Source organism: Equus przewalskii, chromosome 9 (assembly GCF_037783145.1).
Source record: "Equus przewalskii isolate Varuska chromosome 9, EquPr2, whole genome shotgun sequence".
Taxonomy (NCBI): Eukaryota; Metazoa; Chordata; class Mammalia; order Perissodactyla; family Equidae; genus Equus; species Equus przewalskii.
The window spans coordinates 17311257-17333889 of record NC_091839.1 but is presented as its reverse complement, the minus strand read 5'-3'; the positions used below and the strand labels follow the sequence as shown (position 1 = coordinate 17333889).

Below are 22633 nucleotides of genomic sequence, written 5' to 3'. Positions count from 1 at the left end.
GAGCTCTACTTTTTATTGTTTCTAGATTATTTTTATCTCATTAATTGTGTTATTCATAACCAGAATTTCTGTTTGGTTTTTTTTTTTAAGAGGTTCAATAAAGGTTGGTGAAGAATCCCTTCTGCTCATTAATTTTATTCCTGAAATCATTGAACTGTCTTTCTGAGTTTTCTTGTAACCCATTGAGTTTCTTTATGACAACTATTTTGAATTCCTGTCATTTAGATTGTAAATTTCTGTGACTTCAGGATTGGTTTCTGGAGACTTGTCATCTCCCTTCTTCTCTGAAGTGTTACTGTCATTCTTCATGGTGTTTGATGAATTGATCCTTTGCCAGGACACATGTGGTAGTATCTTGTCACAGATTCCACCTGCCATGGCTGAGGGGGAGCAAGAGTTGTGTTTTCTGATCCCACCCCCTCTTCTTGAAGTTGTGTGGTTAAAGCTACTCTGTGTTTGCCTGGGCTGTCTGCAGCTGATCTGCAGGTTGTGCTCACGTGGGCAGGGCCTCTGTGCTGGGCAGGGGACCAGCTGAACTGCTGGATGTTAGGCAGGAGGGGCACCTACTCAGGGGTGTTCTGAGTGGGCAGGGCACCTTCTCAACTGTGCTGCACTGGGGGGAGAGGAACCTATGGGGGGAATGAGCTTCCACTCAGTGGGTCCCGTGGGCTTCTTGTTCCATGGGTGGGGGTGCCTTCTCAGTGGGGAAGGTGCTTTGTCTCCTGTGCTGTGCTCAGCTGGCAGGCATCTTCATGGGGGCTGAGTTGCCACCACTCAGTGTAGAGCATTCTCATCAGGGGGGCCACTGTGGCATAGTGTGTGCTCCCTCAGGCCAGGTTGCCACTCTGAAAGTCTTCCCACAGCCAGGCGGCCCCTGCATCCTCTTACACTCACACTAGCTGCCGTGTGAGGATCAGCAACCTGACTCACTGCCATCAGGGAGGAGGAGGGGTGCACTCACCTGCTTCCACTGCCCCCTGGGGATTCAGTCCACCCACCTTTAGATGTGTAGCTACATGGATCTCTCAGACATCCTGTTGTGCTCTGCATGGAATCCTCTTCTGGCTAATGAATTCCACTGAATTGTAACTTAAAGGGGAGAGACTAAGGGAACAACTCACTCTACCTGATGCTGATATCACTCCACCATATATTGTCTATGATCAAACACCACATAGTAAGAGAATAATACTAAGTTGGGAATTATATACCTGAAGATCAGAATCATAATAAATTGTGAAGGTACAGGAAATGGAAAGAAAAGGAGCCTGAACTGCTTCTTAATTTTATATCTCATTTTTATTTAAAAAGTCTGACATAATTTTGGGTACTACTTATAATATTTCTGCAGCATACTGTTTGTATGAAACATTACAAATATTTTTTTAAAAGCTGGGATGCCACAAAGTGAATTAGGGGTTCCCTGGTAATTTTTAGCAATCAAGTCCTCAAAGATGCAAAGATTTGATCATTTGAGGCATCAGGATGAAATACGGGTTTTCTGCAATTACTCCCATTCATGCATATGTACAAGGATAGGAAAACAAATATTAATATTCATATAAGATCCAGAAGTTTTTGAAAATTATTCCCATGGGAACAGCTCTTGAGGAAGATCTGCCATCTTCTCCTGGAATATCTTATCAAAGGCTTCAGCTTGGGTCACTGTGAAGTAATTTTTCCAGTCCCCAGAAATGCCTGAAACATGAAATAGAGACTCAGATCGGATCTGGGGGTAGGTCTCAAGAGCCTGACACTTCTCCTCCTGGATGTACTCATTCTGTCCACTTGACATGGAAAATCTAGCTCATAGAGCACAATGGCCAATGGCTCATTTGTGGACCTTTATACTGCCTGTTGATCATACCCATTTACACTTCCACCTGCCTGGAAATGATTTACTATATTCTCCTCCCTCCCAACCCATCCTATATACAATTCATCAGCAAAACTGCAGCTATATCTTCTGATACATCCAGAATCTGACCACTTCTCACCACTTCTATTTCTACCCCCTTGGCCCAAGCCAACATCATGTCTCGCCCGGATTATTGTAGTATATTTCTAACTAGTTTCTCTGTATTTGATCTTTCTCCATTATAAGTTATTCTTAGCATGGCAGCCATCTTGGTTCCTTGAGAAGCTAAGCCAGATCCTGTCTCTTCCTCCTCATTTCTCCAAAGACTTCTGGTTTCTCTCAGGGCAAGTGCTCATAGGTTCAATATGGCTTTGGGTGACTTGGTCTTGTGATTTCTCTGACTCCGTCTCCTATGACCATCCACGTGCTCACTCTGCTGCATCACACTGAGTCTTCTGATTCTCCTTCAAACCCTCCCTCCTCAGGCTATGTGTATTCCTTGTTCCTTCTTCCTGGAATGCTCTTCTCTCAGAGACATCCATATCTTGTTCATTTGCTTGTTTTTTTGGTTTTTTTTTTTGATGTCTTTACTCCAATGCAACGTCTCAGTGAGGTTCTCTCCCACCACTCAATTTAAAACTGTAAACCCCCTCCTTGCTGTATTTTGCTTCATAACACTTATTACGTATGATATGCTATATGTATTTTCTTTGTGTGTGTGGCATCTACAATATATGCAACTTTTAGAAAGTCACAAATTTCTCTTTTAAAATCGCCAAGGAGTTAGTGTTTCAAAAAGTCATAGACACATAGTATGTACTCAAGTGCTTATTGAAAGGATGACTAAAAGAACGAGGAAGATACTATTATTATCTCCATTTTACAGATGAGGAAAAAAGACTTGGAGAGGTTACACAGAAAGTGATGGATGTGGATTTGAAGCCAAAGATTTTGACACCAGAAGCCACGCTCTTAATTATATGACTGTATTATTATCTTTATATCGTATAAATTAATACTTACATATCATATTAATATATTAACTAAATACATCAATTAAATGAATATATAGCAGAATGATATATAATTATATATAAATTAATATATATAAATGTAAATTATATACTCAACTTATATGCATAGAAGTACTATAACAGAATGTCTAATAAAAAACTGGTGCCCTAGAAACATCCGCTGTTACTCTCATGCTCATTGTTGTTATTAGAACAATTTCTAGTATTGATTTCCTAGGCTCCTGTATCATCCATAACACCCCTGACTTTCACGAAGCCAGAAAGTGATCTCAAGGCACCAAAGTCTCTGTAAATTCAATATGGCGGCCCCTGATTAAACATCAGTCCAGAAGAGAGGATGCAACATGTCTATGGAGGGGCCTCAAGTTCAAAATTGTATCTGTTTTCAAAATTCTACAAATCCTTCCGATGTAAATTTCTGTTTATGTCTCTCCTTAGTCTTTTTCTCTCAAAAATCTCCCCAAACTCTTGTGTATTAGTTTGCTAGGGCTGCTGTTAACAAGTACCACAGACTGAATGACTTCACAATGGAAATGTAGTTTCTCATAGTTCTAGAAGGCAGAAGTCAGAGGTCAAGGCGTTGACAGAGTTGGTTCCTTCTGAGTCCACAAGGAAAGATCTGTTCCAGGCTTCTCCCCTTGGCTTATAAATGACCATCTTCTCCCTGTGTCTTCGTATTTGTCTTCCCTATGTACGCATCTATGTCCAAATGTAGTCTTCTTATAAGGACACCAGTCAAATTGGACTTCATCCCACTCTAATATTCTCACTTTAACTTAATTACCTTTGTAAGACCCTATCTCCAAATATGGTCACACTCTGAGGTACTGGATGTTAAGGCTTGAACATACGGATTTTGTGGGAGGACAAAATTCAGTCCATAACATCTTGGGTATGAAGACACTTTTTAAAAAATTCTGTGAAGCACTATTATATAATAATGGCTGAATGATATCAAGTTTTAGATAAACTTCATTAGAGCTTCAGGTCATAGGATGTTTACCGTTCTAGTGTTAACAGCTATACCTCAATGATTTTGATGTTCTAATCTGTACTATGTTTCAAAATATCATAATAGGTGGGCAATGTGTCACCAGCTCATTGATTATTATACTTCAAACCAAGTTTCTTTAATAAATTAATATATTATGTTTTTAATCATTCTTCTTTCTGTTTATTCAGCAAAAGTCATAGAATATCTAACCCATGCCAGGCACTATCTTTTAGCACAAAAATAATCAAGGATAATAATAATCATAATTCATTAGAGAAAAATATTGCTTTTCTCTGAAAAATCAGATGGGTCACCGGTAATGGAAGCTTCAACAGCCAGGATTCTCCTGAGTGCAGCTGGTATGTGTAGACCCCGAGGGGCAATAAAAAGTATTTTTCTCATGTCCTGAGCAGAAAAGGGCCCCAAACATCATGAAAGAAGGTCTAAGAGAAAAGCCCTTGACCAAGAACAGGCAACATTTGATATAGCTTTTCAGTATCATTTATATAATTGATTATCTAATTATAATTGATATAATTAATTTTAAAATTTATCTGGGACCTCTATGTACCTCTCGATGAAAGAAAGGACACAGATCAGACATGGGATAGAGAAGCAGGATATTATTCCTTTTCATCACTTTCTTTCTTTCATCCACCTATCCGTTCCTGGTATACTCTGTCCTAGAATATTGAAGTCACAGAGCATGGTAGTTATGAGCTTAGTCTCTAGCATCAGAGACCCAGTTTTCCAAGTGTCTTACTAGCTGCATCAGGTATCACACTTTTCTGAGGAAAATAATGCCCCCATGAGATTGTTGTGGTGATTTAATTACAAACTGCATATGGAGTCAGATCATCAGCTCGTCAATAATAATCACAGGCATTAGCTATTATTATCATTATTATATCTATCCCTCTCAAATCTCTATAACATATAATAAATTCCCTGAGTTACTGGAAAATATTGAAATCCAATATGGTTGCCTTCTGGAGGAGTCATCCTAGACAAGAAGAAATAGTGGGTGTACTCAATGAATTATGCACCAAATTTGATTGTGTCTACTCTATTTTGTCTCTGGCAAAAATCTGGGTTGTTAGCTCCCATTGCCTTTCTCTCTTATGCAATCATCTTTTGTCCTTTTAGCCATTTCTCACAAGCACTGTACATAACTATAACATTTTAAGCTCTGCCAAAAGCTGATGTATAAAAGGAAACCTAAGAATGGACAATCTATCTAAGCTAGGTGTTCTCTTTACTTATAGCTTAGTAAAGTGTCAAAGGCTGGGATTGCTAGAGATCTTTTTTTTCTAGAGAACAGTTATTTATTTTCTCCGTCTGGAGGCTAGAAGTCCAGGATCCAGGTGTCAGCAATGCTGGTTTCTCCTGGAGGCTTCCCTACTTGGTGTGAACATGGCCATTGTCAATGATCTTCTCTTCATGTGTGCACTTGCCTATGTCCAAATTTCCTCTTCTTATAAGGACACCATTCATATGGATTAGGTCCCACCTTAAAAGTCTCATTTTGACTTAATTACATCTTTAAACACCTTATCTCCAAATACGCTTATATTTGAAGGTAGTAGGTTAGGAATGCAATATATGAATTTTGGGGAGACATAATTGAGCCTATAATGTTCATCCTTTTGGCCTCCTCTCCCCCAATTCATGTCCTTCTCACATGCAAAATACATTCACCCCTTCCCAACTGCCAAGAAGTGTAAACCCATTCCAACATCAACTCTAAGTCCAAAAATCAGCTAAATATCATGTAAATTGGGCATGGGTGACACTCGAGGTGAGATTCATCCTGAGGCAAGACTCCTCTCCAGCTGCGACCTGTGGAACCAGACAAGTTAGCTGCTTCCAAAATACAATGGTAGGAAAGGCATAGGATAGACATGCCCGTTTCAATAGGGAGAAAGAAGAAAGGGATCGTGAGTATCAAGCAAATCCAAAACCTAATAAGGCAAATTCCATGAGATTTTAAGGAGTTCTGAGCTCCTGGTCTACCTAGTTGGTGGCCCCTGCCTTCTCTGTCCTGGATGGCAGGTACCAGCTCCTGCGGTCTTTTGAATCATTTAATTTCTTCCTTCCATGGCTCGCCATCCTGGATCTATTTAAACTAAATGAAGCTCCTTCTCCATGCAGTAGACACTCTTCATTCATCTTGAGTCCAAGGATATAGACATGATTAATGTTTCATCACAGGGGGACTTAGAATGTCTGATAGCAAGACAACCTCTCAGCTAAGTGAAAAGTCTCTCCTCTCTCCTTTTCTCAGTTGAGTCATTCTTTACACATTTGTTTGTTCAGAATAGTTCTCTGTGCTAAATCACCAGTAGGGTAGCACCGACATGACCATCTCCTGTCTTGTCCTCATTTCCCAGGTCAAGCTGAACTGGAAAGTTGGCAGGAGTAGTGAATTAACCTGGTCAGTGTTTTTAGAATGAATATGCCTCGTGTCAAATTCTGCGAAGAGAGAATCTTAATGACCTCGCATAAGTTAGATGACCATCGGAGGCCTAATCAACTTCCTCTAAAGGCCTGCAGCCCACATCAGTGCTATGAAAAGAGACTTCTTGATAAGGACGCCCAAGAAGTTCTCTGGGTGATGAGCAATGAGAGTTGAAAAACTCAAACACTCCCTAGTCCCAATTATTGGCGCCCTACTGTTATCATCATGATGCCCTCTAAATATTCTGATACATTTTGAAGGCAGAGCTTGTCTTTTACCTTTTCTCAGAAGTATTCCATTCTTACTGAGACATTGATCTTGCAGGAGGGAATAATTGGACATCTTGTTTTCTTTCATGACCTGGAAGGAGCTATTCTTGAGGACAGAGTTCAGTTCTTCTGGTTCTAATTTCTTGCCTAGGAACTGGCAGATCTCTATGATGCTTCTTGTGTCCTAGAAGAAGAAAAAACAAGAAAGAGGACATGAAAGGGAAAGAACATAGGAAAGGAGGTGAAAAGGAAGAAACAATGTGAGGAGAAGGAGGAGAGGAGGGAGGAAGAGAGAAACAAAGTGAGAAGCAAGAAGTGATTGGCTGGATGTGACTAGAGGGAAGAAAGGAAAAGGTAAAGAGGAAGGAGCACAAAGGATGTCAAAGATGCAGGATCCACATGGATTTCCCAGTATAGTTGATCTCAAGATGCCTTAATGCTAAATCAGAGCCTGGGTTCTAAAGAGATTTTTAGGAAGACTTCTAGACAATTATGATCAGGACTAACTGAGTAGAGATTCAGGGAGAACTTGACAAGATTGAGGGGATTTTGATTTCGCATCCTGGCTGTGCCATTAAATAATACCATTTTACATATCTAACATTTGAATAACACACAGAGTTTCATAATATCGTCTTATATATCATCTCAGTAATTAGTACTTGGCATATGATCCTGGGAAGGCATTATAAGAAAATGGATTTCATAACCACAAAGACTTTACTTTGAATTATACACCTTCCTCTTGGAGCTATACTGCTTTAAAATGTCTCTTTATCCCATGAGCCCTCATTAGGACCTAGCCAGAAAACACACAACTATAGAAATTACTACAATAAATGTTCATACTGCAGCTTGAAAGCATAATTCCTGGAAAGTGTAGCAGCATGTACCTGAGGTAGGTAAACTCGTTACAGAAGGCTTCTTGGTAAAAATGAAACTCATGTGGAAGTCACAGAAGATTGGACAGAAGTAGCCAGAGGAAGATGATGGGGAGTAATGTTTCTCAGAAGCAAAAGCCTCCGTTTACATTATTTTCTCTTTTCTCCAGGATACCACTAATGGGCCAAGTTCTTCTTCCAATGGTTTAATTATCCTTACTGGTTTTGAGTATCCTCTGACAACTTTTCCTGCCCATACTGTTCAGTCTAGTACCTGGCTTGTCAGAATAATTACACAGACTGGTGTCATGACTTCATTTTTCTTCTATCAGTCAGTCTGGGATGTCAGACAGTTGGACTCTCTTCTGGGTCCAGACTTGTTTCTACCCAGTTCCCTCTTCTCCCTCAGTCCCCTCCCACCACTAGGTTTTCACCAGCATCATGTGTCCTACCCTTAGAAATTTTAGAACCATGGCCAGTGTGAGCATAAGCGATTGTAGTCTGTCTCAGTGCATGAAAAAGACCTTTAGATGTTGCAGGATGAAACAAAGATGAACACACGAAGAAAGAGAGCATGGAGCTTGGGCAGTGTCAACCAGAATTAGAGCAATGAAGACAGGGAGCTGTTCTCACTCCTAATGACTCTTCACAGGGATAAACTTTGACTGAGAAGGTGGAATAGAAACACAGAGGAATGGAGGGAAGTTAGAGGAGTGGAGATGGTGGTGAGAGGTGTGTGGTAACCATAAGGGCCACAGTTACCCGTTTCAGCTCTTCATAACTCAGTATCAGGAAGTTCTCCTTCCCTCTCATGGACATCCAGCCATGAGTGTGGTCAAACCAGGATCCATATGGCACTGCATATTGGGGAGGCAGACAGAGGGGACAGATTACAAAGTCTGTGAGCACCAGGATCCATCTATTATCTTCACTCTTGTGGGCACCATTCATAGCCCAATGTCTGGCATGTTTGTGAATGTCCTAACTATTTGCTGAATGAATGAGAGTAAAGATGGAAAACTATTATCCAACATCATGCATTTACTCTGTAGTAAGCCTTTCTCATTTGGAGGAGGCTCTGTGCCAGTTTTCAAGGGTCTCTAAGGAGATCTTGTCTAGAGAGCCATGTGGCCTGAGGAATGGTATTCTTCCTGCCCCTAACCTGTTCAGTGTTTAGAATTTTTGGTTGATAGGTCATTCTGCCCTTGAACACATTTTTCTGTCTCCTGCCCTTCATTGTTACTATTGTAATTATTGTTCCTTTGGAAATTATCTGTCTTTCCTCTGGTTTAAGAGTTTTTTCCTTTTTGCACTACAGCTTTCCTAGCGACTAAATGAAGATTTATCTGTAATAATTCTTTGTGAGGCTAGGTGTGGTTCTTTAAACTGAGATTTCATCAATGAAGGAAATTCTCAGGCTTGTTCCCTTGAAAATTGCCTTTCTCTATATTTTAGATTGTCTTCTTGGGAGGTAAATCTTCTCACGCCATCCTCCATACCTTAGCTATTTTATACTTTTGAATGGCTGTCTACCATACCCAAGGGCTTCTTAACTCCAAAGTGTAGTGGGAAATTAATTATAAACTGAGAATTCTACTTGGTTAAATGATCATTCAAGAATGAGCAAAAAAAAATTGAGCCAGCCCTGATGGCCAAGTGGTTAAAGTTCAGAGCACTCTGCTTCAGCAGCCTGGGTTCAGTTCCCTGGTGTGGAACCACACCACTCATCTTTCTGGAGCCATGCTGTGGCAGCGTCCTACAAAGGAAAACTAGAAGGACTTACCACTAGACTATACAACTATGTTCTAGGGCTTTGGCGAGGGGAAAAAAAGAGAGAGGAAGATTGGCAACAGATGTTCGCTCAGGGTGAATCTTTCCCAGTGAAAAAGAGCAAAAGAGTGTCTGGCTTCAAACCCTGGCTCTGCCATTTACCAGGTGGGGGGACCATGGGCAAGTTAATTTTTTTTTAAAAAAAGAATGAGCATAAAATAAAGACATTTTCAGGCAACATACTGAGGGAATTTACTACTTTTGTTATGGGAGAACTAGTTTAAGTTATTCTTTATGAATAAATAACGTGAATCCGGGAGGAAGGAAAACCAATTGTCAAATAAGAAATCGAAAGGGAAATTTAAAAGATGTAAAACAAACAAAAATGGAAGCACGACATATCAAAAATTATGGGATGCAACAGAGCAATTCTAAGAGGGAAGATTATAGCTATAAATGCCTACATTAAGAAAAAGAAAGATCTCAAATCAACAACCTAACTTTATATCTCAAAAATCTAAAAAGAGAAGAACAAATTAAGCCAAGAATTATCAGAAGAGGAAACAGCAAAGACAAGAGGAGGAAAAAAATAATATACAGACAAGAAACAATAGAACAGATTAATGAAAGTAAGAGCTGGTTTTAAAAAAATAAACAAAATTGACAAGCCTTTAGCTAGACTAATCAGAAAAGAACAGTGCAGACTCAAATAAATAAAAGAAATGAAAGAAGAGACATTATAACTGATGCCACAGAAATACTAAGGATCATAAGAGACTACTATGAACAATTACACACCAACAAATTGGATAACCCAGAAGTAATGGATAAATTTCTAGAACCATACAACCTGCAAAGACTGAATCATGAAGAAATAGAAAATCGGCATAGTTCAATAAGAGGTAATGAGAATGAATCTGTAATCAAAAATCTCTCAACAAAGAAAAATCCAGGACCAGATGGTTTCCTGGTAAATTCTAGCAAATCAGAAATGGAGAATTAATGCCACACCTTCTCAAACTTCAAAAAAATTGAAGAGAAGGGAACACTCCCAAACTCATTTATGAGGTCAGCATTACTCTGATACAAAAGCCAGATAAGGACACTATAAGAAGAGAAAACTACAGATCAACATTCCTGATGAATATAGATGAGAATAAAAATCCTCAACAAAATATTAGCAACCTAGGTTCAAGAGCACATTAAAAGGATGTTACTCTATGGGACGCAAGGATGCTTCAACATGTGCAAATCATTATAATGATACAGCACATTAGCAGAATGAAGGATAAAAATCATATGATCATTTCATTAGATGCAGAAAAAGCATTTGACAAAATCAACATTCTCGTGATAAAAACTCTCAAGAAACTAGGTAAAAAAGGAATGTTCTTCATCGTAATAAAGGTCACATATGACAAACCCACAGCTAACATCATACTCAATGGTGAAAAGACTTTCCTTAGGTAAGAAAAAAAAAGAGGCATCCAAATCAGAAAGGAAGAAGTAATATTATCTCTATTTGCAAATGACATGATCTGATATATAGAAAATCCTAAAGAGTCTACAAAAAAACTGGTAGAACTAATAAATGAATTTAATAAAGTTACAGAATGCAAAATCAACTTAAAGAAATTGTGTTTATATTCACTAACAATGAACTATCTGAAAGAAAAATTAAGAAAGCAATCCTGTTTACAATAGCATCAAAAAATAATAAAAATACTTAGGAATAAATTTAACCAAGGAGGTGAAAGCCAGTACACTGAAAATTCTAAGACACTGATGAAAGAGATTGAGAGGACACAAATAAATGGAAAGATATCTTGTGTTCTTGGATTCAAAATAGCAATATTGTGAAAATGTCCATACTACCCAAAAGCCAGTGCAATCCTTATCAAAATTCCAATGTCATCTTTCACAGAAGTAGAATAAAAATCCTGAAATTTGTGTGAAACCACAAAAGACCCCAAGTAGAAAAAGCAATCCTGAGAAAGAACAGCAGAAGGCATCGCAATTCCTGATTTCAAGTGTTACTGCAAAGCTATAGTAATCAACACAGCATTGTACTGGCATAAAAACAGGCACACAGGCCAGCAGAATAGAATAGAGAGTCCAGACATAAACCCACACATATGTGGTCAACTAATTTTTGACAAGGGCACCAAGAACACATAATGGGGAAAGGATAGTCTCTTCAATAAATGGTGTCGGGAAAACCGGATATCCACATGAAAAAGAATGAAACTGAACCCCTATTTTACACCACTCACAAAAATTAACTTGAAATGGATCAGAGACTGAAATGTAAGATCTGAAACCATAAAACTCCTACAAGAAAACATGGGGAAAGATCCTTGACATTGGATTGGCAATGATTCGTTGGATAAGATCTCAAAAGCACAGGCAACAAAAGCTAAAATAAACAAGTGGGAATTTATAAAATAAAAAGCTTCTGCACAGTGGTGGAAAAAACCAGTAATTTGAAAAGGCAATGTACACAATGGGAAAGAATATTTGCAAACCGTATATCTGATAAGGGATAAATATCCAAAATATAAAGAACACATACAATTCAATAGCAAAAAGGCAAATAATCCAGTTTAAAAATGGGCAATGCACCTGAATAGATGTTTTTCCAAAGAAGATATTAAAATGGCCAGTAGGTATATGAAAAGGTGCTAAACATCACTAATCATCAGGGAAATGCAAATCAAAGCCACAATAAAATATCACATCACACCTGTTAAGATGGCTAATATCAAAAAGAGCAGCCATAACATGTGTTAGTGAGGACGTTGGAAATAATAACTTAGAACTTCCCACCTGGGGAAGGAACTGGGTATATACAGAGTCAGAGAGAAGAAAATAACTTATTAAGGAACTCTCATTAGGCTATCAGTGGATTTCTCAGCAGAAATTCGACAGTCTAGGAGAAAGTAGAATGATACGTTCAAAATATTAAAAGACAGAAACTATCAGTCAAGAATATCTAGCAAAGCTATCCTTCAGATATCATGGAGAAACAAGAGCTTTCTCAAACAAAAGCCGAGGGAGGTCATCATCACTAGACCTGCCTTGCAAGAAATGTTGAAAGGAGCTCTCCTGCCTGAAACAAAAAGGCAAAGGTTTACAAAGCTTTGAACAAGGGGATAAAAAGACAGAATCAGAAAATTGCAACTCTATATCAGAAAAGGTTAGTAAACAATTATAACACAAAAGCTAAAGGGAAAGAAAGCATCAAAAATAACTATAACGACTTCAATTTGGCACCAAACTCACAATACAATAAAGGGTGATTTATGACAACAAAATTTGGAAGAGGAAGAGGAAAGAGATAGAACCTGCATCAGCTAATGGAGATAAGACGCAATCAGCAGAAAGTGGACTATCTTATCTACGAGATCATTTATGCAAACCTCAGGTAGCCACAAAACAAAACATCAGAGTGGAGTCACAAATCAAGAAATAAAGAGAAAACTGGGAAAAACATCACAGAAAACCACCAAACTGAAATGACAGACATAAATACAAGGGAAAAGAAATAATGGAAATATAGAACAGTCAGAAAACAAAAGATGAAATGTATTATTAAGCCCTCATATATCAATAATTACTCTAAATATAAATGGATTGAATTCACCAATTGAAAGACACAGACTGGCTGGATGGATCAAAAACAAGACCCAACAATGTGCTGCCTCCAGGAGACCCATCTCAGCTCTAAAGACAAACGTAGGCTCAGAGTGAAAGGAGGAAAGACGACGCTCCAAGCAATTGGCAACCAAAAGAAAGCAGGTGTAGCCATACCTACATCAGACAAAACAGACTTCAAGCCAAAAAAGATAAGAGACAAAGATGGACATTACACAATAATAAAAGGAACATTCCACCAAGAAGACTTAACACTTATTAATATATATGCACCAAATATAGGAACACCAAAGTATATAAAGCAAATATTAACAGATCTAAAGGGAGAACTTGACAGCAACGCAATAATAGTAAGGGACTTTAACACCTCATTTATGTCAATCTAGACAGAAGGTCAACAAGGAAACAGTTGCCTTAAATGAAACACTAGACCAGATTGACATAATAGATATATAGAGAAAATTCCATCCAAAATCAGCAGAATACACATTCTTCTTAAGTGCACATGGAATATCCTCAAAGATAGACCATATGTTGGGAACTAAACAAGCCTCAATAAATTTGAGAAGATTGAAATCATATCAAGCATCTTTTCCAACCACAATGGTATCAACTGGAAATCAACTACAAGAAAATCTCTGGAAAAGTCACAAAAATGTCAAGACTAAACAATATACCACTGAACAACTATTGGATCAATGAGGAAATCCAAAAAGAAATCAAAAAATACCTGGAGACAAATGAAAATGAAAACACAACATACCAAAATCTATGGGATGCAGCAAAAGCAGTACTAAGGGAGAAGCTTATAGCAATATCGGCCTACCTCAAGAAACAAGAAAAATCTCAAATAAACAATCTACAACTACACATAAAAGAACTAGAAAAAGAAGAACAAACAAAGCCTAAAGTCAGTAGAAGGAAGGAAATAATAAAAATTACAGCAGAAATAAATGAAACAGACTTAAAAAAATAGAAAGGATCAATGAGACTAACAGCTGGTTCTTCAAAAAGATAAACAAAATTGACAAAGTCTTAGCCATATTCACTAAGAAAAAGAGAGAAGATTCAAATAAATAAAACTAGAAATGAAAGAGGAGAAATTACAATCAATACCACAGAAATACAGAGGATTAAAAGAAAATACTATGCACAACTAGAAGGACCTGCAACTAAGATATACAACTATGTACCAGGGGGATTTGGGGAGATAAAGCAGAAAAAAAAAAAAAAGAGAGAGAATACTGTGAAAAGCTATATGCCAACAAATTGGATAACCTAGAAGAAATAGATAAATTCTTAGATTCATACAACCTCCAAAAAATGAATCAAGAAGAAACAGAGAATCTGAATAGACCAATCACAAGTAAAGAGATTGAAACAGTAATCAAAAACCTCCCAAAAAACGAAAGTTTAGGACCAGATGGCTTCTTTTGTGGCAAATAAATATTCATTATTTAACAAAGGTATATTAGCTGCTACTATGTGGCAAGACCATTCTAGGACGTGGGACCAACAATGAACAATTCAAAGAGCTTATATTTAAGTGGGGAGATGCATGCAATAAAAAAATAAATAGAAAACATACTCGTTGGTGATGAGTACTCAGGGAAGGAAAAGATAAGACTATAGAGATAGAGAAGGACGCTATTCTATATAGTAGTGAAAGGGAAGACTTCCCTGAATACAGAGACATTTTAGCAGAGACCAGAATGAAGATATTGGTCAAGGTCATCGGACTTGGATAATAAATAGATAAAAGAAAGTGGTGAGGGGCATGAGGAAGTGGGAGGGGAAACAGATGACACTTTTTGAGACATCAGAGTCATGCTAACCTTGCGTGAGGTGTGGTTCTAGTAACTGAATGAGATCAACTTGCAGTGGGAGCAGTTTGGGACATGCGGGAAATGTGTTCAATCTTGAACATACTGAATTAGTGATGCCTGTGGCGTTCTCCAGTGAAGATGCCCATGGCCTGATAGAGAAACACATCTGAATCTGGGGAGACATATCATAGCTGAGATATGGGACTCATCATATAGTTTTGAGAAAAATGACAACGTTTCAAGCATCAGGGAAAGTCTAGAAATTCTGCATAATTAAAAGTATAGAGATCCTAGGGTAATGCATACATTTTTGAGACAGGTATGGCAAGAATATTAAGAGAGTTTTAGAAAGATGCATCTAAAAAATGGTGAGAAGTCGGGATTGTGTTGTCCAGGAAGCCAATGAAAGGCTGACTTGCAGAAAGCCATGAATTATCAAAGTAGAGAAGAATACAAGTGTTCTGTGTTAGAATTAGAAAGGCCCTGGAGACTCAGAACATGGCTAGCATGGTTGATGACGGGGCAAGCTGAAAGGCTGGCTAGGGTTCTGCTGCTGTGCAGGAGAGGATGTGGACTTTGAAAATTTGAGATCCGGTGGTGATGGAGCCTTATAATCCCAGGATGGTGAGATGTAGAGATCTCAGGTTGGGTGTAAGATGGGGTCTGATAAAGGCCTCTGGCAATCCCCCAGCTTCCATATTTTCCATTCACTCACGATTTCCTTTGATGAACCATTCAAAATATTCTTCCAATGACTCAAATTTCTCAGCAAAAGATGAAACCCCATAGAAAAAATAACCAGACATGAGAACATCTCTGGGATTTCTGATGAGATAAATCACCTGAAAGAGAAAAATGGAATAACAAAAAATTAATACAGCCATTTCCCATCCTTCTTGATCTTCATAAAAATGGAGAAAAACCAATTCTTAAAAAATGCCTAAGTATCAATGCATTTGTTAACAAGTTGGTTATTGCATTCATTAACCAAATATATATTTTTAATTTCCTATGAACCAGACACTGGAGTCATACTAAGAACATAACAGTGGAAAAGGAAAGCATTGCCACTTCCCTCTTGGATATCATAGTCTACTCAGAATGGGAAGCAACCTGAAGGTTTTAAAAGGTGAATGCTATTATATTCCTGTAGCATGGTTTAAAGCTTACTACTAGGAGACGGATTAATCAACTGTGCTATATTCATAGATACGCAGTGGATGTTTGTAACACTGAAGTCTATTTCTATGAAGTTCAAGAAAAAGCAAAACTAATCTATAGAGTTAGAAGTCAGGGGAGTGGTCACCTCTGGGGATGAGCATTGACTGGGGAGGCATATGAAGGAGCTTCCTGGGGGAATGGAAATGCTCTAAATCTGGATCTGGAAGGTACCTAATTAGCAGACGTTTGGTCCATAAGACATGGATTCATGCCAAAAGGTCCTTGATATTTGGTTGCATCCAAAGTGTCTGTGGAGACATCGGATCATACGCCTGATATTTTGTCCTGTCAAAAGTCACTTGGCACAGACCAAAAGTGCTCATGAATGTTTTGGACAGGACCAAATGTCAAGGACCTTTTGGCATAAACCAAATGTCCTGTGGACCAAATGGCTCCCATATGATTTAGACAAGACCAAATGTCCTGCAAGGAGTTACCCAAGTTGTGTACATATAAAAAGATCAATAAGCTAAACTCAAGACTAGTGTGCACATACAGGTACACACATGCAAAGAAGACTTTGCCTTTGAAATCTGATCTATACTAACTCCCACGATCTAATTTAAGCATATAACATTTTTAAAAATCATAACCAAGGAGCACCTTCCAGGACAGTATGTTTCTAAAAACAGTCTGAGATATGCTAGCTCCTGGGTGTCCGTGGTCCCTCCTGGGCACCATCTGTCAGCACCATGAGAGGTTCCTGTGGCTGCTGAGCTCCATAGTCAGTTATATGTAGGAAGACAGAGTGGTCAGAAAAACCAGACACGATGCCAGCACAATCTCCCTGGATTTAGGCATTGATTTATGAATGGGCTGCTTCCCACCTGGGCAACTCGATGTCTGGTGCTTCTACCCAAGTGGTGGAAGCCATTTACTTAATGAAGATTGGCTGATCATTTTTAGATCCATAGAGTGGGGTTATCTTGGATACAACACAGTTATAAATTCTGGTCGGGTGTAAAACGTGGTTTTCTAAGATTCTGGCATTATCATTTCACTTTGCCTCTGGTTTAAATCTGGGTGGTATAACCTGTGTGGGGGTCTATACCCTTGTACTCAAGTATGGACCCTGGAACACCCAATGCAGGATCTCAGGCCCACCCCAGATCTACTGGATGAGGCTGCCTTTCAACCGGATCTCCAGGGGATTCCCAGGCACATTAGAGTTTGGAAAGCATTCATCAAACTTATCTTGACCATTGAGCACTGACCTTGGCCTTGGAATTGAAGAGAGACTTGGGGATGAGCTGGATGGGGAGGTGGGTGCTGATGAGGCGGGGGCCTTCCTTATCCTTTAGTGCATTATACCCACACTCAGCTTCTACCCAGGGCGAGCGTTCCCAAATGGGCACAGATTGGATCCGCTTGGGATCGCCCTTGGAGTAAACCAGGCAGACAATTTCAATCAACCAGTTTGTTCCTGGATAAAGAAGGAAAAATGATGGTCACTCATTTTAATCTGACTTTTTTTTTTAAAAATTGTGATAAAACATACACAACATAAAGTGCACCATCTTAACCATTTTCAAGTGCACAGTTCAGCAGTGTGAAGTAAATTCGCATTGTTGTGCAACAATCTTGAAGAACTGAAACTCTGTCCCCACTCAGCAACAAGTCTCCATTTTCCCCTCCTTCCAGTCCCTGGCTGCCATCATTCCACTCTGTGTTTCAATGAGCTCGATTACTCTAGACACCTCATCTAAGTGAGATCACATGACATGTGTCCTTCTGTGATGGGCTTACTTCACTCAGCATAATGTCCTCAAAGTTCACCCCATGCTGTGTCATGTGCCAGATCTTCGTTGGTTTTTAATGCTGAAAAATACCCCATTATGTGTTTATACTACATTTTGTCTATCCTATTATCTGTCAATGGACTTTGAGTTGTTTCCACCTTTTAGCTTTTTGCTTAAATCCTTTTAAGTTGCTCCCCTTGCCCTTGGCTTTTCACCAGGAGGACACTTCTAATGTCTTCAGCCTCAGGCCTTTCCCAGTTTGCAGTCCCCCAACCATCTCCCCTCATAGAAATATGATCCACATCCTCTCAGACCCTTGAATCTGCCGGGTTCTTTTCAGTAGGTTCTCATTCATTCTTTCATCTCAATTTAGATGCTATTTCTGCTACGGTTTTTTTCTGTCTGTGATAGCTGTGTTTATTCATCCCTCCCCAGTTTTACTGAGGTATAACTGGCAAAGAAAAATTGATTTAAGCTGTACAATGTGATGATTTGAATAAGCGTACATTGTGAAATGATGAACACGATCAAGCTAATTAACATATCCATCATCCCACATAATTACCCTTTTTTGTTCCTGTTTCTTCTATGAGGACTCCACTGGTCATCCTACTCCTCTCCTCCATATGAACAGCTGACTCTACTCTAGGAGTCATTCCTGTCGGTTCCCCTGATACCTGAGGTTACCCCTCTGGACGCTCATCTTACTGTGTAACTGCCTGGCTGAAGCCTTTTCTCTGATTATTAATGGCATCAGGGCACAGCTCTACTCCCACACAGCATCGCACATTGTCTGGCGTATAGAAAGCACTCCATTCGTCTACTGAGTGAATGAGGGACACGGCCACAGCCTGTCTCAATATCTGATCCCACTTCCTTACCTGATTTGGGGTAAGTCAGTATTAAGACATCTTCATCCTTAAACACAAAACTCTCCCGCACTTCTCTCAGGACTTCAGGTGTGAAACCCTTGGTAGGGAAAGGCACCCCTTCAAACCACACATACCCGTCTGACATTGTGATGAGCTCTTTGTTCCTCGTGTTAGAGTTTCAGCTGCAGCTGCTGCTGGAGATTATGGCAGCTGCTGGGAGACCAGCTTTTATCCTAAAGATAAAGCAATCATTAATGTCTTCCAGTTTGTTGATGAAGTTCCTGCTGATAAAGAAAATTAGATCTTGATAGATGGTCCCAAGGCTGATGATATTGAGTAACTATGAAGTCATTCAGAGAACATTCTGGGGTAATCTGACTGAAAAGGAGCCAGGAATTCAATAACAAGCCCAAGCATGTAGAAATGTGAGCAAATTTAAAAAATAGTTTTCATAAGCTTCATGTTTTGAGAACAGTTTTAGATGTATATACAGATTGCAAAGACAGTAGAGAGAGTTTCCATAGTCCCTACTTCATTCAGATTTCCTTGGTTCTTCCCTAATGTCTTTTGTCTGTTCCAGGATCCTATCCAGATGCCACATCACATTGTCTCCTCAGGCTCCTCTTGGCTGTGACGTTTTCTCTGACTTTCCTTATTTTTGATGATCTTGACAGTTTTGAGGAGCACTGGTAAGGTATTTTGGCAAAGTCTCTCTTTTGGAGTTTGCTGGGGTTTTTCTCATGATCACACTGGGCTTATGGATTTGGGGGAGGAAGTTCACAGAGGTTAAACACCATTTTCATCACAACACTTTGGGGGAATTTACAGTCCTCGTGACTATCACCATTGACGTTGACCTTGATCACCTGGCTGAGGTTTCATTTGTCAAATTTCCCTACTATCCATTACTCTCCCCACATTCTATGTGGGAAAATTTTAAACATGAACTCTGGGCCTGAATGTCTTCATGCGTGCACGTTGTATAAACTCCACCTGAGGGGTATTCTACGAAACAATTTTCCCTTTCTATTCAAATTGTCAAATTGTGATGAAAAACAAAGAAAAGCTGAGGCTATGTTCCAGGTAAAAGGAACAGGTAAACTAAATCCTGGATTGGATCCCGGACCACAAAAAATGCTGTCCTTATAAGACTGTGGTAAAAGAAAGAGATAAGAAGGAGGCCAAGGTCGACCTGACGTTTCCCATGACCCAACTCAAGGCTGAACTGTGGGCAGAAACAGAAAAGTACATTTTGACCTTGACTGTTACCAGATGGCCAGAGAACAATGCAGTAGTTTTTCTCTGGTTAGGACATTTCGGAAGTCCCAGGGAAAAGATACGCCGTAGCTGGAAAGGGCAACCAAACAGAATGGGACTCAGCCTTAACCTTGCAAACTCGGCACTTTTTGCCTTTAAAACACAGACACTCAAGACAAAGGAGGTGCTCAACTACCAACGTGTGGGCTGAGGTGGAGCTCCCCAGTTTGCAAACCTTTTAATACTCTCTTTTCTTTACAACTTACCTTTGCCTCGTAAAGCTGCTCATTCCAGTTATCATGTCTGGTGACGAGGATGGGATGTGAAGTGGCTGCCTGGTCTCCTCCCGGGGGAGGGGGACGGGAGAGGGCCTTCCCTTGATCGTCCTCCTGAGGCCATGGGCGATGTCGGGGAGCCGTCAGGCGGCTCTGGGTTGTGCCCTCATGCAGCGTCCAGTCGACCCCCAGACAGGCAGAGCATCGGGGGACCCTTCGAGGATACGAAGCAATGGAACGCGCAGGAGAACTTCCTCCTACTATGGAAAGATTTACTATAACTTCTTATTTTTCAAACCATGGTCATAGACCATTGATAAATTATGATTAAGATTTATTTAAATAGAAAATATACGTGGCATCTACATTTATCATCATAGATAAATGGATAATACATCTTCAATTTTATCTTATTTAAATTTAAATATACAAATTTATCATAAAATTTATATATTTAAATAAAAGAAAAGAATTTCCTAAAAGACAAAATAGAATGCGTGTCTGGCATATACTAAAAATAGAAAATATGTGTTCATTTATTAAACTTTTATTTCAGTTACTTGTATGATTTTTCATATGTAGGTATATGCTGGACCATGATATACAGTATATTTCTTGCTATCGAATGACCCAATGTGTCTGAAAGCCGTTACTCTTATACCACAGGAAACAGAACAACGGAAGAGTCTATGCAGCCAGATGGAGAAAACAAGACAAGGACAAACGTCCTTTCCGTTCTGTACACACACGACGATAACTCCTCAAGGCCAAATGTAGTCACCCTCTGACAGGCTCAAACTCTGCTGTCTTGTCTTTTCAGATTTACAGCCAGAGAACAACCTTTATTTAAAAAGAATGTCCCCCAATTCTTATCACTACTTGCAAGAGTGGGAATTCTGACGATGGCTTCCCAGATATTTATAGCTCTGCCATCCGTTTAGAAGTTGTTGTCCCACCTTTCAAATCTTAATCTGCCTACTCAACTTAGAGCAACCCCTTAAGCAATAATATGGGGATCTTCTAGCCTCTGTCTGTTCTACCATTCCCCGTTTGGCAGAGCAATGTCAGGCTAAACCTCCAGACACAAGTGAATCTCCCACTGCAATTTCCAAAAAGCATATGGTTTATTTTAACTATATTATGTAAAAGGAGTTTATATTCATTTATTGTGATGAATAGGCAATGAGACTATCCTCTAAGAGTAAAACCTGTAGTTATTCTGTAATAACTGCCTTGCATCATTTCTTTTCTAGATAAACTTTGTAAGTTTTTGATTGAGAAAATGACTGTGTAAGAAAAGTAGACAATCGAATATATGTTTTCAGTAAAGAAGGTATAAAGAATGGAAATATTGCTGTTTATTTCGTTAAGAAAGGTAAATTTGCCCTCAAGGACTAGGCAAGAAAAAAAAGAAAGAAGGCATGGGACAAATTCTAAATGTAAAAAGCAAGTGACAAAAGGTTTGTGGAAGTAAAACCCTGAGGAAAGAGTTATGCATGGTCAAGTGGGCTAAGATTAAAATGCATTCAATTAAATAAATGAGTTTCAATATCAAGGGTAAGCTGGTGCAAAATTAGAATTTGGCTTTCTCTCTCTTGAAAGGATGATCTTCTTGAACTTTTGGTCTGCTCTTCACAAAGAGATTATCGAGGGTTTTTCTTTCCCTTTGAGTAAGTCTACCTGGGTGACAGAAAGTCTATGTTTTGTTAAAATAATTTCCAATGTTCAAAGAGGCTGAGGTCTCTCTATTAGGGGTTTTTTTTTTTTAACTGTTTAACTCTGTCCGTCTTTAACATTATCTGTTGTCACCTTGGTAAAATGGATAACTAAACATTATTTCCTATTTGACCAAGTGTTTTAAAACCTTTTGATATTTTGAAAAACCTTTCCCAGGGTTCAAATTCTTGGTAAAATCTTTTGACTTAAAAAGAACTTTGGGATTTCCAGTGGGCTCTGGGACTTCTCAAAGAGTTTTTTCTCTTTTTCTATGAAGAGGGAGATAGTAAATGAATTAAACTTACTTGGTATGTTAAATTACATTATGTTATGTCATAAATATATGTTATAAGAGTTCCAGAGGAGCCAGCCCCGTGACCGAGTGGTTAAGTTCACATGCTCCGCTTCAGCAGCCCAGAGTTTCACTGGTTCAGATCCTGGGCGCGGACATGGTACCACTCAATAGGCCATGCTGAGGCAGTGTTCCACATGCCACAACTAGAAGGACCCACAACTAAAAAACATATATAACTATGTACTGGTGGGATTTGGGGAGAAAAAGCAGAAAAAAAAAGAAGATTGGCAACAGTTGCTAGCTCAGGTGCCAACCTAAAAAAAGAAAAGAGTTCCAGAAATTATGTGAAATTCCTGGAACTCTAATATGTCCTTGCATAAAATGTTGTCTGCATCAAAATTGAGGCTCACACTGAATATCAGGAAAGCTCCTTATCTGACTTTCATGCAAAGGCAGCAACAACAAAATCTATAAAGGTTATGAGACATGTGGATGAAATCCATTCTGCTTCTCC

General features: G+C 39.1%; 1 protein-coding gene across 1 annotated transcript; it reads right to left on the bottom strand.

Annotated features, from left to right (window-relative positions):
- Positions 1-1274: 1274 nt before the first annotated feature.
- LOC103567536 (sulfotransferase 2A1-like) lies at positions 1275-18872 on the bottom strand. Its single transcript, XM_008544222.2, has 6 exons — positions 18586-18872; positions 17180-17388; positions 15460-15586; positions 8257-8351; positions 6623-6797; positions 1275-1698 (listed from the first exon to the last, which is right to left on the bottom strand). Exons 1-6 carry the CDS (start codon positions 18719-18721, stop codon positions 1586-1588), a joined length of 855 nt encoding a protein of 284 aa, XP_008542444.1. The 5' UTR covers positions 18722-18872; the 3' UTR covers positions 1275-1585.
- Between the last annotated feature and the right edge of the window lie 3761 nt (positions 18873-22633).